A 20,196-nucleotide genomic window follows, 5' to 3' on the forward strand; every position below is an offset into this window, starting at 1 on the left:
GTTTAAACAGGGATTAGATGGGGCAGAGGAGAGGGAAGGGAAGGGGAGAGGAAGGCAGGTTGGATATGCAGATACAGATTACAAGCAGCCTATCAATTAACAATTGAAATGTGTTAAAAACCTATTGCATTTGAAACTTTTTGAGATTGTCTGAAACCTTTTGATGTATATGAGTTCAGCAATCTTTTGCTCAATGATCCTGTCTTATTTTTCCAGAATGGTCCCTTTGAGGTTTATTGCAGGGTCTGGCTCCCATGTTAGCAGTAAGGCCTGCATCTTTAAGTTATATTTGTTCTGTTGTTGTTTTTTTAATTCTGCTGTATTTGCCTTGAAGGCCTTCATAGAAAGGCAGTAGGATTATATAAAGATTTTTGTGAATCCCCACTTCTGCAATTACATACCACTCCACTGAATATTTATAGTATCTGAAAATATTTCTTGATTTGTACTGACGTAGCCCTTTGACTGTCAACATAAGAATGAAATATTTTGTTTGGATGTGAAGCATTCTGGAGGCAGTACGTAACTGAATTTGGTCATCACTGGACATTAATGTATTTACATATATATTTGGGTTTATTTAGTCTAGCTGGAGAACTACTGAAAGCAGCACTGGGTTCTCACAGATCTACAGAGAGGGAACCTATTGCATTTTTGCTCATAACTCCCAATTTATCTCCCCCACTTTCTCTATCAATCTCAAAATTGCTATCCTTATATACAAACAACAAATACAAAACCCAGGTCTGATCCAAAGTGTTTGCCATCCTCCATTACCCAAATTTCACATTGGTAAATAATGAGCCCTAATGCGCAATTATTTCCCCTTGCTTCTGTGGTTGTACATGCCCTTGCTGATTGCACAAATCAGCAGTGATGTCTTCTAAAGTTTCAAACATTCTGAGGATTCTTTTCTCCCCTCAGAGAAAGAAAAAGAAATGTTTTCCTCCCTCCCTTCAAAGATTGATGAGTCATTTCCTCATAGTTCCTCCAGGGTTTGAAGGCCTATGTTTTCTCACTGGAGAAATGGCCACCCACTCCTTGTGTTAGAAAGAAATCTTACTTTATATAGGGAAGATGTTCTATTGTTCTTTGAAAGGCACAAAAGAATGCCTGTCCTCTAGGAATTCTTAGAAAGTGTAATTAGCTGGATTGCAAGAGGGAGAGCTTTGGGGTCAGGCACCCCACTGAGCTGTGGTTTCCTCTAGCATCCTGTGTGTGCCTGTCTAGCATTGTCTAATTGGAATGCAGATCTCTTTGGGGAACAGATCTCATTATTTGCTTGGGGCTTCAGCTAAGTTCAAGGAATGTTGGCCTCTTCCTGCCAGATCTTTAGTTATTTGATTAGGGAGATCTTTCAGCTAGAATGAAGGAATCTTGACTCTTCCTGCCAGGTTTTAATCTTTTTGGTAAGCCCATTCTAATTGTAAATTTTAACCTTTTATTGTGATTGCTGTGGAAAGATTGAATGGCAGGGTGAGACAAGGTTTGATTTCCTGCTTGCATGGAGGAAGTGTTTGATTTCCTTCTCACACTTGGCATTACCCAACTTTGGGAAAAAATCCAGATAGTAACAGCCATGCCACATGCTTGAGATTTGCTGAAAAGCTGTGCCTCATAGGCAAGCTTGATCTAGCTGTTGGAGGAGATGGCTTTCTGGCTTCTTAGTGCATTCAGAATTCAGTCCTTCTTTGCAAGCGCCGGGCTCCCAACAGCCTATCAGAAGGAATGCTTTGCAAACCAACGGGCAACTACGATTGCAAAATGCATACAGTGTGTGGGGAGGAATAGAGAATTAGAAATGTGTTAGTTCTCTTTTTGTGAAGGAAAGGGGAAGAGCTAGTTATTAGCATAGGGCACATTGGGTGCTCTGGGGACAGTATACTTGCAGCTTTTCTGTGCTTAATTTTTAATAGCTTGATCTGCACAGAACTAATAAGTCTTATATTAAGCATCCTCTCTCAGACATGAAACATTCCACTACCTGTACAGAAGCCAAATTCTGTGTCGCTGGTGTGAAAATGAGACAACAGATGATGCAAATGTGACTGAACATATGTATTTTTGTAATTTGATGGATCACTGATTAGAAATACTCATCACCTCTGTCTGCACATGCCATTGCCAAGGAAACCCTCAATCTTTCTCCTTATGCTGCTTGCCATTTTTGAGCGATATAAAGAAAACAACAGGCAAATATTAATTCATAGATATGATAAACAATGATATGTTTACAGTTACATCGTCTTCTCAAAGTGAACTAAATGCTACCTACTCCACCTGTACAATTTATAAGCAGCTAAATTAGGATTTGAAAATATAAAGGTAGTTGTATTTTTCTGCATTTGATCATAATCCTCCTTGTTCAAATGCTTCTCAAAGTGAATGGTATGAATGAATGACTAAGTGGATGTGCCTTGCTCAATACTCTACCCATCTCATCTTTTCATCCACCCTTACACATACAGTACATACATTGGTTTTTACATGATGGCCATCCATTGTCTTCAGTACCAGAGGCAGTGTAACTCTGAATATGAGTTGCTTGGGATCAACAGCATGAGAGGAGAATACCTGGGTAACTTTGCCCATGTTTCTCAAATATGTATTTGTCAATGTTGACAAGACTGTTAGCCTTCTGACATGCTAATTGCCTCACATCATTTTCCAGAAAGGTCAAAGAAATGTGGGGCAGGGGAGGAGGGAGGTGGAATCAGCACTTAGAGTGGAACATCACAAATCACCAGGAACTCTGACCATGCTTTTATGTGGTCTTCATCATTATGTCACCTTTTTTCTAAAGATAGAAATAAAGGGGGAAAGATGCAATAGATAAGCCTAAGGAACTACCACCAGTTGCCATCAATCTTTCATGTTAGTAAGAATATACTTGGGTTACTATTCATAAATTCATTTTGCAGCCTACCTGTGGAAAATATTTGACTGCAGGCCAAATAACGTCCTAGCCTATTTTTTTTATACAAAAGTATCAAGATCCAATACTCCCAAACTGCTCTAGGAATTGCCATATTGTTCTAACAACGGGATGTTAAAATATCCTTCTGGACTCATTAGCATTGCTGCTGTCCTCAGAAATCCAGAACTTTGCCCTATTAAGTAACAATTATTGCTCACATGGTTATACCTGGGCTAGTCATGAATAAACTCAAAACAAACTGGAATCCTTATACCCCAGAAGAACCCCACCTCCATTCCCAGAGGTGCATGTAATATAGGGAACTGGTCACAGGTGTCTGCTGGGCATGGTAAAAAAAAATCAAGATAGCGGCCATGGCAGAGCAATCTACTCACACAAAAACAGTCAGAGCATGGATTGCATAGGTACAGTTGCCGTCTTGACTTTTGGGACAATGCCCTGCAGACACCCCTGGAACTGGTGTTAAAATTCTGATTTGATAAAGTTGTGAAAAATAGTGCCGTCACTAGAGGGCTCTCCGCCCATTTAGAATCTCACTCGTTTAACAAACACGCTTCAAAAATTATTTGGATGAAGTGTTTATGTGAGAGCAGCCTTGCTCTGCTATTAATTAAAGCATGCCAACTTTTTGCAAGTTTCTGCATGAATCAGGAAAAGGCACCACTGCTTTAAGACTTGCATCAATGTTGATGAGCTGGTCCTTTAAAGCATTGGTGATTTTGTTTCCAAGGTTGTGGGAAGCCTAAAAGCAGTGAGTGCAAGGGTAGCCTAAAATGGTGTTGGGTAGTTTTTGCCTCACTCTACTATAGGAACCTCATCATTGTCTAAAGCTATCCTGTTAAGCCAAAAATGATTTCTTGGGGCATAGTATATTATGTGACCAGAGCAACTATGCTTTGTTAACCTGGTTGTAGGGGCTAGTACATTATGTGAACTCATCAAGCATGTTGTTATATAAAAACCTATCACTTCCAAGTCAAAAGCAGGCCCCAGTTGTCCCAGAGTACCAAGGATACTTGTTGAGTAACTTACCTTGACCACGCCCTGTTATATTCTCAAAACCTGATAAGAGGTTAGCATGAGTTCTCTCTAGGAGTCTGACAGAGGCAGGGTCACCCAGTGGGTTCCTATAAAGAATGGCTTCTCTAGGCATTCCATCTCCCTATGAGATGTGAAGGGTATGTATGATGGGTGTAGCAGTGGGATAAGGATAAGTAAGACACCCACCACTCCAACTGTGCTGACTCCAACCCCAGTTGAGCCACAGGGGATTTTTTTAAGGAAACTTCTCAAAATTTAACCACACAAAAAACCCCAGGATATGATACCCATGTAAAAGTACTGTACATTCCAAAATGGGACTTCCCAACAAATGGTGTAAGGCAACTGGATCTGAGTTCCAAAAGTCCAGCCACCTGTGATGGCAGTATGGGTAGTCCTTGTTTAGCAACCATAATTGGGATTGGCAACTCAGTCATTACATGAAGCGGTCACTAAGTGAAATCATGACTGTGCTTTCAGATCTTACTTCAGCTTTCCTTTGCTTTACAGATCTGAGAAAGTCATAAATGCAAGGATTGGTCATAAAGTTACTTGTTCATCAATGTCGTAACTATGAATGGTCACAAAATGAGGCAATCACTAAACAAGGACTACCTGTAAAGAGATACAGAAAACTATTTATTGCCATCTAGCAGTTGCTTGGATTTTTATGACCCATTCGGATAGTTTAAAACTGACACATCCTTGATTTACTGGGTCATTTGATGCCAGTTCCTCAGATAAATTCTCATCTGTAAATAGCAGAGCTATTAAATGATTTGCTGGAATAGGATCACTGAGCCACAAACAAGCTAACTACAGTGTAGTTTACTATGCGGCATGAAGCTGGTCATACAAATGAGCCCCCTCTGTAGCTGAACCTTAGTTAAACTTTCTGGTTTCTGGAAACCTAGAATGGAAACCATTTAGTGTTTAGACCACGCAGTATACCACAAGCCTGATTAAAACTTATCAGAAGAGGGAAAAAGGGGGAGATAATGACATTTATCCTTTAACTAAGCTTTTAGCTTATTGGACAATAACCAACCTTTGTCTTTTTGGATTAGGCCATACTTTCCAGTCAGACTGATTTTCTTTTCCTGCCCAAGACTAAGTGGCAGGAAATCCTGGGGAGGGAAGATATCAGTACCAGGACAATTGAAATCTGCAAGGAAGATGACCCTGCTCCCCCAGCCACCACCAATGCACGCAGCTGTTCCAAGCCAGGAAGGAAGGTGATGGATTGGCCTGAGTCCTGGAAATTTGCATTAGTTTTTGCTGCTTCTTCTAGGATAATGGAATGAGTTAAAGATTAAAAGCAGAGGCCTTCTAAACTAATTGACTCAACTATAGCACTATAGTACAGTATACAGTAATTGTATTGTCAGTCCTGTTATTGAAAAGTTTCAGGAGGCTGAGGAATGAAGAGAACATGCATGTTTTGGATGCTATCCCTTGAAGTCATCCCTTCGTATGATTAAATATATTTACACTTGCTTTAATCTGCTGTAATTTGTGTCATAGGTGGTTTGTTTAAACTATTGTTTTATTGTTTTAGGGGACAGAGGGAAGTTTTGGCAAACATATAGCAGAAGGTTCTTTCAAGATCTCATTTTAGACCTTTGAGCAAATGGTCTCTTATGCACTGCTCCCCCCTTTAGATAGCCACATATAACTTCTTTATAAACAGTGTGCATGTGTGTGCGCAAGTGGATCAAATGCGGTTGCTTCTGTGTTAGTGGCCAGGTTTTAAGGACATGCTTAACTGTGCCTGGTCTAACCATGGTTTATTCAGTTAATGCAACTTTCTGGGTTTGCTCAACACACTGAACTATAAAGTGACCATACAAGCTGAGTGAGTAGAAGTAAAAGAAGTAGAAGGTTAAAATTTGGCCGGCTAATTTGTGTTGTATAAAGCCAGCTAATGTTTCAGCCAACGTTGCCTATGACTCCAGGGTCAGGAAAGGCTGAATTAAAGGAAAAGGAAAAGCAAGGTCAGCAAAAGATAACCAGATCATACCTAATGTTCCCACTGGGGAGCAGCAGAGAAATATGCAAAAGTGATCAGAGTTGATTACTTTGCGGGGGGGGAAGTGGGGTAGGGCTTGGAAACAAGCGATAGGAAAAACTTAAAATTCCTCTCAAGATGTTATTGCTCTACTCAGCAGGCATCATAAAGGTGAATGATTACTATCCATGCTCCAAAACTGCACATAAAATTATGAACATGTTACCCTAACATCTTGATTGTATTGGCCTTTTTTCATCTTTTAAGTTGATCTATTATGTTGTGGGGGAGAATCAATATGACTCCATTCATATGACAGACTTAACTATAGTTTAACTCAATGTTTCTCAAACTTGGGAACTTTAAGATACGTGGGCTTCATCTTCCAGAATTCCCCAGAATGGCTGGCTGGGAATTCTGGGAGTTGAAGTCCACACATTTTAAAGTTGCCAAGTTTGAGAAACACTGGTTTAACTTAATCATGATTTAGTCAATTCTTGTTTTTCTGGGCTTCTACCCTACACATCCATAAATGAAACATAAATGACCTATAGGGATTAACAACATGCCAGGCTGAAATGTAGTTTGTTAGGTTGGGCTCAGTATGTTGTGCAAATACAGCCCATGTGAAGCTTTTCCCCATCAGGAAGATATTCTGATGTTTCATTTACTGAATATGGCATGAGGTTATAAAAGACAATGGAAATAGAGGCAGGCTCTTCTCTTTCAGAGGCAGAGGCCCAGGTGAAGCTGATTGCCTTGAAGCTCACTAAGGAAGTGACAATCATTGGCTTCTATAAAGGAGGCTTATGATGGAGTATATAAAAAGAATTGTTGATGAGGTTATTACATAGGAGGGTCGAAGAGGTGAATGCAAGCAGGATGTGGCTGTCAAAAGGACTAGAGTTTTTGTTTCTGGGTTATCTGATTAGCTTAGTGACTTGTGTTAATCTCTTGGACTTTGCTAGAGAGTTGAAATCCATTTTGGAGCCAGTGACTACGCAGCTCCAAAATGGAGTCAAGACATTGCCTGTAAGGCAATCTGAAGCATCCTTTCCTAGACAGGATTTGTTGTTACCCAGCTCTTGGCAGCCTATCACAGTGCAGTGTGGTGAAGCTGAAATGGCGATACAGGTCCATCGAGATCTCTTTCAGACTGGCCACTTCATTCAAGCAACTGATCTCAGCATTGGTCCACAAGCCTGCCATTATTCTGTTAATGAGACTGTTACCTTGATTATCTTTAAGGTGGAGTTCCATGAGTGTGGCCACAATTTACAGGTAATCTTGCAGGATCTAGATGCAAATAAGAGCTGTTAGGGCTGATTTTATTATGTTAAGCTATGATTTGCTCAACTAAATTTAGTTAGTAAATCAAAATTCACTGGATTTTCATGTAAACTAATTTAGCATAAACCATAATTTATAAGCCATAGTGGCTAGACTTATTCTTAAACCAAAAATAAACCACCTCTTGAGTTGGTGAAAGATGTAACACCCCTCCCTCGCTCCCCAGTCCTGGGTCTTCTGTTATGGCAGTCGTGGGTCTCAATAGCTGTGTAAAAAAAGAAAAAATAAATCATCCTATATATTTTAACTAAACAACTATGGAATTTAGCTATATGCTATAGACTTTCTTGCTATGAAAAGATGGAACACACTTCTGGTATTTATTAACATTGAAGTCCTTGAAATACTCTGGGGTTAGCAATGTATATCAGATTCAGGCAAACTGGGTCAATCTGAGAAGATTCTGTGGTTAACAACTGATGGCTGGAAGTTTTATTCTTATAATTGAACCACCACTGTGTTTATGGTTTCATGAGTGAGCTTAATTGGAATGGTAACCTCAAAACCTGCATTTTGGGGATTTCCTTATTCTTTGATTTCACTATTAACATTCCCACCCCCCACCCCCCCAATCTGCAGATACCTTAAAATACCTAACAGTTGGGGAAAATGTTCATCTGTAGTGTTAGGAAGTCCATGAAAGTTTATGTCATGATAAATGTTAGCCCTTCTATAACATACATTTTAGTCATTTCTGGAAGACTCTAGTTCAGATTTCTGGCCATAACAAGTTACTAACATTTTATTCTTTTTACTGAAATGAACAATTTGCTGATTTGGTTCTGTTGAACATATGAGGTAGGATATCACAGTATGTTAAGCTAAAATGTGAGTTTTTAGCTCAGTGTGTCATGCAAATCTGAGTATATAGGTTAACTATGGTAAATATTATATGAACAGAGCTAATAGTAGAAAATAACTTTGGGCCAAAGATACTTGCCATCTTTATATGCACTTAATAGCTCTGGCTGTAACTGTGTGATATGTTCACCTGTGGTTAACTTAACCAAAGTTAACTCAATTAACCCAATTTTCTGGCTTTGCCCTATACACTGAACTATGTATGAAAGAAACAAGTTGGATATATACAACACACTAGAACGAAATGTGGTTGGTTGGTTTGTAGGTTAATGTGTAATGCAAACACAGCCTTCTGTGATGGATATACTCAATGGCAAGCAACTCCCTGACTTTATCTGGAAGAGCTGAAACGGAAGTGTGTCTGTCTTCAGCCAAATGTAGTTACAGAGCTCTGTGAAATTGGAGATGCTGATAAAGCCATTTCAGATTCACCTGCTGGGTTTGAATGTTGCCCTAACATAATGTGGTATGTTTCATTTTGGTTTAACATATTGTGTGAGCCCAGCCATGGTGGATTATCAGCCATGATTTATGAGTTGTAAAACCTCAGCCTACTGTGGCTTATTTGGTTAACTGTGGTTCAAAGTCACAAAATCTGCCAAGTCATGAAAAAAGATTAATGTGGATGCATTTTATCTTCTGTCATGTATGGCCTATGAACTAGGTTTGGAAATTTAACTCAGGCATAGCATGTTTTCTGAATCCAGAATGGAACTGAAATTGGTCTCAAATTCCACTTTTTACATATCCCAAACAGACAATTCTGGGTTTGAAGAAAGGGTTAGCCTCAGTTAAATCTCCTGGCCTGAGCTCTTGAAGTGCTGCTTTTAAATCACCTATTTTAATTCATTAAAATGGACTTAATCCATTAAACAAAAAAGGGGGGGCAGTAATCATATCACTGAAAATTATTCTGTTGGTGAATTTTTGCAGTGCAAATCTGGAGCGTCCTGGGGGTCCCAAAACATTGCTTAGCTTATCATAACTTATGAATCCAGCTATTATAAAACTGTAAATACAAAACTGCTTTGTTGTTCCAGACAACATCAGACTCCTTGTTCTACCACACTAGCTTGTACTATAAGCCAGGCCCTGCAAGCAAATTGGTAATTGTTAGAAAGAGCCCAGTGGAGTTTCCCATTACATGCCACTACCCACGGTGAGAAGTGTTATCTAACTTTACTGTCCAGCCACTCACTTGCATCGCGGTGCTGTCCATAAGTAACACACTTTCTTTTCAGGAAAAATAATGTGAGCAGTAATGTCATCCAGCCCACCTGGGTTCCTTTCACTTCAGCAATGTCTGAGGAAGGAAAGCTATACTTTTCCTTGCATCTGATGACAGGTAAATTAGGTTCCATATTTTAGGCGAACAACTAATGTGGGGAAGCTCATGATTTAAATTCTTTTGTTATTGTATAACTACAGGTGACTGGCAGGCTGAAAGAGTTTCAACTCAATACTTGCTGGGTGATGATCTCTATGTTCAAGCAGATATCAGAAAAGGAAACCACTTGCCACTCCGCCTGTTTATTGATACCTGCATGGCCACGTTGACACCTGATGGAGATTCTGGTCCACACTATAAAATCCTTGACTTCCATGGGTAAAGTTACTAGTGCTAGCTATAAACTGTCCATTGGTGACAGAATTTGCCAAAAATGATATAGCATTTCTATGAGAAAAATCCATGGGCAGATACTGCCTCTACCCTTCTCTCCAAATTTCTGAACTTATCCCTGTGGGATTTGTAAGACTATTTGCCAATTGCCTGTTACCTTATTGTTACTGTTTTCAGATGAACATAGATTGTGCAATTATTCTCAACATTTTACAGACATTCAGTAAGCCTTGATGGCCTGGTTCATCAAGCCAGAACAATCCAAGTTACCAGGATTGGATTTACATACTACACTAACCACAAACAAACTACCTTATGGCTTGGTATAATGGACACATTATTTTGCCACATGTATTTTAACCACACAAACAAAAAAGATGCCAGGGAGGTAAATGTCAAAATTCTGTGTAATGTTTGAAGGGTCCTACAGTGTTTGACTTTCCAAGCACTTTTAAAGGAAGTTAAGCACTGTTACTTCAGTGATGGCAAATAGAAGGGGTAGAAATGGAAGCAGTAACAGACTTCATTTATTTCGGCTCCAAGATCACCGCAGACGGAGACTGCAGCTATGAAATTAAAAGACGCTTGCTCCTTGGGAGGAAAGCTATGGCAAACCTAGATAGCATATTAAAAAGCAGAGACGTCACCTTGCCGACAAAGATCCGCATAGTCAAAGCTATGGTTTTTCCAGTAGTAATGTATGGCTGTGAGAGCTGGACCATAAAGAAGGCTGAGCGCCGAAGAATTGATGCCTTTGAACTGTGGTGCTGGAGAAGACTCTTGAGAGTCCCCTGGACTGCTAGGAGGTCAAACCAGTCAATCTTAAAGGAAATCAACCCTGATTGCTCATTGGAAGGACTGATAATGAAGCTCAAGCTCAGATACTTTGGTCACCTAATGCGAAGAGAGGAGTCTTTGGAAAAGACCCTGATGCTGGGAAAGATTGAAGGCAAAAGGAGAAGAGGACGGCAGAGGATGAGATGGTTAGATAGCATCACTGAAGCAATGAGCATGAAACTGAGCAAACTCAGGGAGGCAGTGAAGGGCAGGAAGGCCTGGCGCGATATGGTTCATGGGGTCACGAAGAGTCGGACACGACTTAACGACTGAACAACAACAACAACTTCAGTGATGATTGTCTGGAAAGAAGAATACAAAGGGGGAAGTAAGATGTTAACAGACCTCATCTCCTATAATCTCTGCTGTATGGGAGCACCATCATGTGAAAAAATGTTTGCTTAGTCACTTGTGGAGTAGACTATCAATCCATCCAACAACCCCACTTTCCCAAACCTAGAATCAAATTTAGTAGTTCTAGGCTTCAGCAGTATATATAGTTTCTTGAAATTAAATGAAGCAGAGATTGGCCTACAAATAATGAGGGACTAAATTTTAAGAAAACTAGTATGTGCTGAGATAATGCTCCAACCACATCTTTTTTTTTTTTTTTTTGGATTTAGATGCTTGATAGATAGAACATCTCATGATGCAGAATCATCCTTTATAATTCCAAGGTCTCAGCTAGAAACACTCCAGTTTACCATACCAGCATCCCAAATTGCTGGAAATGAAAGAAGCTTGGTGAGCACTCATTTATGCCTTTGGTTATCATCTTATGCAATGGGATGACAGCATTCCCTCTTCTAATCCTGTCTAATTTTCACTCCCTATCAAGATCTACATTGCATGCCATCTGAAAGTCACTGCAGCGGCCAAAGAGCCAGATCCCTTAAATAAAGCTTGTTCATTCAACAGTGAAAAAAAGATGTAAGTACTATATGTGTTTGCATAAAGAGAGATGGAGAAATCTTGAAAGAAGCTGACATTTTTTAATCTACCAGTTGGTTACCTGTAGAGGGTTCCATTGACATCTGTAACTGCTGTGAGACTAGAGACTGTGGTTCTCGTGGAAGGCACAAATCAAACGATACCAGCAGTCTTCATGTGCCAAGCCAGAGGAAACAAATGCCTTCTGGAACAGGTAGGTCCAAACAGCAATAATGCATTAGATAAAGAACTATAAATTCTATACTAGTAACATGAAGTTTCTCAAAACTCTGTCTCATAATTAAAGGAAGCACTTGTACACTTTTATAAATTGTATTAGAATTTTTCTTCCTTCCTAGTATTTTTACTGCAGGTTCAGAGTCCAACCAAATGTTGCTCTGTTGGTTGCAACAGGAATTGACATATAACAACCCAGCTTGCTGCTCAAGCCTGATGTTGTGGGCTGAGAGAGAGTGACTGGCCCAAAGTCACCCAGCCGGCTTTCATGCCTAAGATGGGACTAGAACTCGGTCTCCTGGTTTCTAACCTGGTGCCTTAACCACTAGACCAAACTGGCTCTTAAATTGTATTAGAAACAGTACTTCAATTTATATCTTGAAGATGGATTGAACATATATGGATCTCTTCACTTGCCCCTTGCATAGATAGAAAGTCAATGTTATTTTATGGGAAAGCCTTGGGTGGGACTCTCTCCAAACCCTTGTCCTAACTAAAATATTTTGTTCTATGTATGGCTAGCTGTAGTTGACATCTCTAAAGGAGAAATGGAGGCTGACCTTGTGGTGGGTCCAGTCTTAATCCAGAAGGCTGCTAGAAATCATCAGAGAGACCAAGTAGGAACAGAGGAAGAGATGCTGGCAGAAGGCAAGGAAGCTAGTGCCTAACTGTGAAGATTATTTCTTTTCTTTTTCCTTTTTTATTATATTGTTATATATCTTGATACATTATACATTATATTATTTCAATAGTGATATTTATACAGTGAAACCAGAAATTATTAGCATTCTATTATTCATATAGCTTAAAGTGTTGAGAATAGAGGAGAGAAGAAAAAAGTATTCTATCAATATTAATTACATTTTAGAATATCAATGTTACAAGCATAGAATTATTTGACTTTTTCATCCAAAGTTGAATATAACATTGAAACAAGAACTGCATCAAAATATTTGTTATTTGAAAAACTTTCATCTTAAGCTGATTACTTAATATTGGAGACCCCATTGTATTGCTACATACATACATACATACATACATACATATATAATCACATTAATAAAGGAAAAAATAGATAAATGAAGCAAATTTAACAAGGATTAAAATACAAAAAAAATGAGAGAAAAGAAAAAGGAAGAAGGTTAAAAAAAAACTATTGGATTTCTGACTTTCCCCTTTTTATACCACAGCTGATTTACAATATCTGTAGACATTTAGACCCCCCTTAGAAGCCAGACTGTAAGTGATTACAGACTTACATATTTCTGATACCTGGCAACTTTAACATGATATACCTTTATACCTTTTCTTTTCAAGGAAAATCTAAATCTGTATTATCCAGTGGGAAGAAAAGATAGCGTACCATTTTCAATACTGCTTTCTGAAAAACAGCTTATTAACTGAAACAGCTCTGTGGCATTTCAGATAGGAATACCATTCAGATTCATACCTGTTGCTCCAGTTCTGCTTGCAAATCTCTGCAATGGGACAATCTCCCTGCATGGAGAATACACGTCAAGCTATATGCAGATATAATATGCAGCGAATATTTTTTCTGTAGCACCTGTTATGCAGCTGGTGATAAAGGCTTGATTCCAGTAAATGCATCATGGTGCCTGTTGCTCAAGCAGTGATTTCCATAAAAGGACTATTTCTGTTCATCTGTACATCAACCCCTAATAGGAATCTGCTGTAAATAGAGGTTGTGATAGAAAACTGAAGATATCTTACCAGCCTGACTTGGAACAATCAGAATTCATATTCAAATCCTCTGAGCTTTATATTATTAATAATAATAAATTTAAACTTGTATGCCGCCTAACTCTCAACAAAAGCTTATTGCCTTGCCCATCATGAAGATTTATATTGCACTGAGCCACCTTTTAACAATGAAATTATGTTAGAAAACGGGCTACCTCCACCTTCCTCAATGTCTCAAATGTTTGTACTCTGCATAGGCTGGATCAAAATATAATATATATTGGGAAGTTAGTTTGGTTAAAACCAGTGGAGATGAGCCAGGTAACTATATTCTCAATTGTTTACTAGCTGTAGAGAACTAGATCTCCTTTTGACAAATGAGTTGATGGTGGAACATGGAGTTCTCAATGCCACAAAGTGTGTTGATATTGAAGTATATCCTGCTCAAGCAGGAGTAGATATCTTTGCACCCTCTAGGGGCAGTGGACCATAACTCTAGGACAGGAATTATGGGGAATATAGTTCATATTACTGAGAATTCACTGGGGTCTGTAGAGTACCTAACATTAATTTTGAACTCTACAAATATTAACCATCATATCAGCACAGAGAGGTCAATACTGTATGCTGCTCTTGGGATGTCTTTTTTACAGGCGAATTTCCTGTGATAGAAGCAGAGGCTGATTCTACAGTTGGACATCACTTTATCCTCAAGGCTGATAAAGCACTAAGATGGCTTCTCGACTCAAATGAAACTATGAAAGGCGAGTGGTTTTCTTCAGATTTCTATCCTAGATATCAAAAAACCATACAACATACTGTATAATCTACCATTGTAGTTTTATGTATTAATTATTTTCACTGCCATTTTGCTATGAGAAATTTGTTCTGTAGGCAACCATAACTAACCATAGTGATGTTGTAACCTAAAACCTACTTTTCCCTAAATCTGCCCTACTATAGATGATGTTGACAGATGTGAGATGGGTATATACAAACAATTGTTGGTATCAAATTCTTAAGCTAATAGATTAGACACAGTACAATATAGCCTATATATTGTCTTAACCCAAATATAGGGTTCATGTGTAATACAAAACCATGGGTATTGAAAGAACCACAAGATATGAGGAAGCATTTTGGAGATACTAAACTGTAGAGTGGTTTTGCTTAGTGTAATGGCTTACTCAACAAAATGTTGCTTAACAGCAATGCAGGAACTTAAATATTTCCTCACTTTTGAGGGAGCCAAAGCAATATTTGGACATACATCTGAATGATTTGCTTTTGGGGGAGTGGGGGGAATCCCATGAGGTTTTCTGCCAAAACAATCTCTTTGCCTTTTAAAGCACCAAAAGCCTTAAAAATTTGTAAGAACTCTGTTTAAAAGCCAGCTTTAACACTCAGATACTCTTATCCCTAGATGAGCTATTGCATATGGCATCTAATGATGTCACTGCTGAGCTAAACTCTGACAATGAAAGGCCGGACAATTTGACATTACCTTTGGAAGTGGCCAAGATGTCACTACAAGGTATGATTATAATTGCAGGGTAAATGAGTGAAAGCAGTGGCAGTAAAACATAAGTGAAGACTTGACTGAAATATTCCTCATTCCTTTTAGGTAATGCATCGATGAAGGGAACCATCTTGGAACAAATCCTAACTACAACAACTGGAATTCTGTTTCTTATTCTGTTTACCAGCATTGTTTAGATATACGTGCCAAACTACAAGTGTGCACATGTAAAAATAAAGCAAGTTAATGGAATTTTTCTTGTAGGTAAAATTTTCCTATAGGATTATGAATTTGGGGGGTTGTTGACGCAATGGGGAAGGAGATATATACACGTGTTTGCATTAATACAATGTGCACTTCCTACAAACTGCCTAATTGACAACCATGTACTTATCGGCTCCCAGGAGTTGCCAATGTGTAACACACAGATAAGGTTTTGTCTAGAATCTGAATTTCTAATATGGCCAACATCGCTACCCATGTTCCTCTGAACACTTCCCTTGATATCTGCTAGGCCCCCTGCCCTACTTGATCCACCTTGTCTGCATGACGACGACGATGATGATGTGGAGGCCCACACAGACCAAAGAATCGCTATTAGCAAATAAAGTTGGGTTGTTGCCACCTAGCGCTTTCTTTTGGAGAGTGCTTGCCTGTCTGGGCAAAAGACAATGGTCCATTGCATAGCAAGCATCCTGGATGGTGTGGCAGGGAATAATCGAATCAGTTGCTTTCTGGTAATTTTGTGAGAATACTGAAAATTTCAAATTACTGTCAAAATTGCAAATGTGTCCAGAACTATAGGGGACCCCTGAATCTAGAATGTATACATATTTTAATCCTATCAGGATGCACATGCTCATAGGTAGGTCTGTAGATGTTCACCTAGCTGCTTTTAGAGATGTTTACATTTAGCATGAGTATCTGCAAAAGGGCTGATAGCAGAGGGGACTGTGAGCACTCTTCATGAATATGATTGCAGCTGAATAACAAACCTTCACTCTAAGGTATTAAGCAGCAACTCAGGCTGTATCATACCCACACACTGTGTCCACAGCAAAGCAGGACAAGGTATGACTAGCCCTGCCCTGACATCACTGCACAATCCCCCCTTTATATCCCTGTGACGTGATATCACTGTGGGGGTGGGCTTGTTTAGTGATGTCATTGCACATGTTCAGATGCCACAAAAGAACATCTTGCTCCTTGCTTGCCAGCAAAAAAACAAGCCCAGTTGGCTTGTTTTTTGCTGTTAATATTACCAGCTGAGAGTAGAACAGGTACAGCCTGTATTGCTGACCTGTTTTGCCAGCAAGGAACAATTAAAGCCACCCTCTGCTTGGATACTTTTTTAAGGTCTGTGAATTCAGTTACGTAAATTAACTTCAGCAGCTACATAGTAGTGTGCATGGAGCCCTATGCTTTTTCCCATCAGTCCTTGGTCTTGAGTATACCAAAATACAAGTATCATTTGATTTCCTGGTATTCCAAAGAGAGAAAATGTTGATTCCCACTATTTGGCTTTATTCATCATATTTAAGAGTGTAAAAAACCTTTGCAAAACTAGATGTGTCAAATTTTTATTGAAATAGCTATTAGTGTATAAACAATTGACCATCTAACAATCTAACCTAAATAGAAAAATTATGAGCAGCTAACTGCATATAGTAACCTTCTGTGATAACTTAAAAATTATAATTTATTTTTGATGAGTTTTGAGGTGTAGCAGGCAAGCTGTAAGAACAATGTTTTAAATGGATATTAATCATATTGTCCCCATTTATCCAAATGTTTTATCTTTTTGATAAATTACTTTTTCTAATTGCATTGTTAATATCTTACAAGCATCTCAAACCGCAAGTCCCACTGAGTTCAGTAATTCTCTGAGGTAAGAAAACAGGATGACAGCCTAAACCAATAAGCCAAGGTTTATTTAAGAGTTCTAGAATATCAGACTTTATTTCTCTGTTTGAATGTGGTAAAGGCAGTCATGCATTTCAAATGCAAATCAACTCAGAGCAGAGCAGACGCTCACACTTTTTACATAATTTGATTCTGGGTAATAGCCAAGCAGATAAATTCTTCACTTCGTAAACTAAGATGCATAAGGAGCACACCCTGAAAAAAGGGTGTTCAACATGACACATGCTTACAGTAGCAATTGACTAATGTTTAAGTTAGAAGACCTAGTTTTCTACGTAGCTGCAGCAGGAATATATGATTAAAACCCACTGCTCTAATTCTAGTGTCTACAAGATGTGATGTTAATTGGCACCAAAGTTTTTGTGGCCATCTCTGACCCCAGGTGGTTTTTTGGAAGTTTTTTTTTTCCTAACTAAGCTGGCATATATAGCAAAACACACATAATTTCTTTTAAAAGCCTCCTTGGGAAATAAAAATAAGTAGCTGCTGTCTAGTGCTTGATTTAAACATGCATTTGCCCGTCTCCCCAGAAATACTGAAGAAGGTCCTTCAACAATAGGAAAGGATACCATTTGGGGAAAGTGTCCATTGTATCAGTCCCCAAAGAAGATGGGGATCCTTATTAACAAATATAGCTTTGAAATAAATATAACTTTGACAAATTGAGTAAATGCCAATTTATCCTAGTCTCAGAGGTAACATGTGTAAGGCCAATGGTAAAAGGCAGAAGCAAGATACTGTGTCCTAGGAAATGTTGGATTAAATTTTTCTAATTCTTTATAATTAGCTGTGTTGGACAAGGACAGAGAAATGTAAATAAAACATTTATGATGCATTAGCTTCCTGGCCTTTGTGAAAAAAGATGCCAATGCTTGGTACTTGGATAGGGAAAGCTTTTTGAATCTTGAAAGCGATCTGGCTGGTTTTTTGTTTAATGAGGGTAACACCTCTGAAAGGCCGAAAGGTGAAAGGCAGAGCTTCTGATGCATTAAGCAGTGGCTGCAGCCTATGAAAGCAAGCAGGGCAACATGCAATTGGCTGGAAGCGGGCTTGGAGGCAGCCACCCATTGAGCATTCAAGAGGTGCTGTGAACAGCACCCTATTAATGATTTGCACAGATTTTACAGTTCAGCAACCTTGATGTTAAAATGACTTCTTTGCCAAAATCAGTCTGCTGCTTAATGGAAATAAAGGCTGTAGAACATTGTTAAGCTTATATGGATGTGTGTGTATATATAGACATGCATATGCAAGCTTATACCTTTCTGTTAAAAGCAATCATCTCTTTGTGAACAGATTTTATTTCATTGTAGAATCTTTGTCAGGCCCAGCCCAAGAACAATGATGAGGCAGTCCAGTCCAGTATAGTTCCTTTATTAGCTTACACCCTAAAGACAGAATCTCGCCAGACTAAAACTATGCTAAAGCAACTAGTGGATATACCCTGTGAGACTCTAGGGAGGGGCCAGCCTAAGCTGCTGCTGCTGCTTATGGTCTTGCTGCAGGCTGAGAAAGCGCTTGCCTTGTACCCTCTCCTGGAATGTACTCCCTTCCTCCTGATAGCCTTGATCTTCCATTCCAGTATCCTCCTAGCACATGTCTTCCATTACAATCTTGGAGTTGGAAGGGATCTTAGAGGTCATTTAATCCAACCTTGTGCTCAGCACAGGATCCACTTAGAGTATCTCTTTTTTCAGTAATGTTATTAAAGGTTATATTATACATATAAAACTAATACAACTACATAGTACAAAAATACATTTTAAAATGTTTTTAAATTAAAAAAGGGGAGAAAAATAAAAGGGGGGGGGGAAGGGAAAGAAAAAGACAGCAAAAGAAGCCTCCCCTTCATCCCTAGCAAGTATAGTCAACATTAACAATTTATCACTATCTCTTAAAATACAGCCAAACACCTCTTCATTCCATACCTCACCCCATTCTCTATAAGCCTGTCTCTAAAACCTCATCTCTCCATATTAATCAGCAAAAGTCCAGTAAGGGTTATCAGAAATAACGTAAGTACAGTGGTACCTCTACCTACGAATGCCCCTATTTACGAATTTTTCGAGATACGACCAGCTCCGGCCCCAAAAATTTACCTCTACTTACGAACTCGCCTCTACTTATGAACCGGATCCGCGGCCATTTTCCCTGCTGCCACGCGGTCGCGGCTTCCTGTGGGCAAGATCGTAGTAGCAAGGAGACGTTCGGTGAGGCTTGTTGTGTGTTTTGTGGCGTTTGGAAGGTTTTTGTGGCGTTTGGAAGGTTTTTGAGGTTTAAAAATAAAATGCATATGTTTCAGAACTGTTTAGCTGTATTTACATTGAACCTTATGGGGGAAATTTACCTCGGGGTGCAACCAAATTTGGAGGGCAGATTAGCCGTATTTACATTGAGCCTTATGGGGAAATTTGCCTCGTGGTATGACCAAATTCGGAGGGCGGAACGGATTAACCGTATTTATATTGAACCTTATGGGAAACTTTACCTCGACTTGAGACCAACTCGAGTTGCAACCAGAGTCACGGAACAGAACTAGGGGTACCACTGTATTACAAACTCCATCTATTAAACCCAATTTGAATCCTTCCTTTATTTTAACCTTGATCAAATGAACTGATTCTGTAATCTTTATTCTTTCTCCCAACAATCTTTAAATTCCTCAAAGAAAGTTCTAACAACTGCTTTCTCATGCTCTCTTTGTCTCTTCTCTCAAAGTCCTTGTCAACTTTGTCAAACCCCTTTTGTAATTTCAGTGTGGCAACTCCAGCAATCCCTTTTGTAAATCCAGTATGAGAAAATTATCCACATGCCTCTTCTGGTTTATTATTTGTATATTTTAAAAAAATTTTAAATCTTCATTCAGTTTCATTTGTAAATCCATTATTTCTATCTCTTTCTTGTAGGCTATAATTTTTAAATCCACCTGTAAGTCAAGTTCAGTTTTATTCAATGGGGCTTGTTCCTCTTCTGATTCCATTATATAGTTAAATAACTGTAAAATGTCCTGGACCCATTCATTAAACATTTCTTTTAAGGTAGCCATCTGGTGCCCTCTTGTGTCCAACTTTCAAAGTCATCAGTTTCCAAATATAAACAAAGGAATTTTCCCATGAGAAAGGATCCTTTCAATTAACTTCAAAATGTTAAATCAAGTCCATATGAGTCCTTAATCCATTTAAAACTTTCTAAAGCCAGCAGTAATAATCTGTAATCACCCTTTTGCTGTA

The 20,196-nt window shown here is 38.9% G+C and overlaps 1 protein-coding gene across 1 annotated transcript; it reads left to right on the plus strand.

Moving 5' to 3' along the window:
- Window positions 1-9,444: 9,444 nt before the first annotated feature.
- LOC112542041 (zona pellucida sperm-binding protein 3-like) lies at window positions 9,445-11,590 on the plus strand. Its single transcript, XM_025173831.2, has 4 exons — window positions 9,445-9,543; window positions 9,627-9,804; window positions 11,280-11,400; window positions 11,495-11,590. Exons 1-4 carry the CDS (start codon window positions 9,498-9,500, stop codon window positions 11,588-11,590), a joined length of 441 nt encoding a protein of 146 aa, XP_025029599.2. The 5' UTR covers window positions 9,445-9,497.
- The last annotated feature ends 8,606 nt before the right edge of the window (window positions 11,591-20,196 follow it).

The sequence above is a fragment of the Python bivittatus genome, unplaced genomic scaffold (assembly GCF_059951505.1).
Source record: "Python bivittatus isolate LINGU-HERP-01145 unplaced genomic scaffold, Pbiv_v1 ctg000610_np1212, whole genome shotgun sequence".
Taxonomy (NCBI): domain Eukaryota; kingdom Metazoa; phylum Chordata; class Lepidosauria; order Squamata; family Pythonidae; genus Python; species Python bivittatus.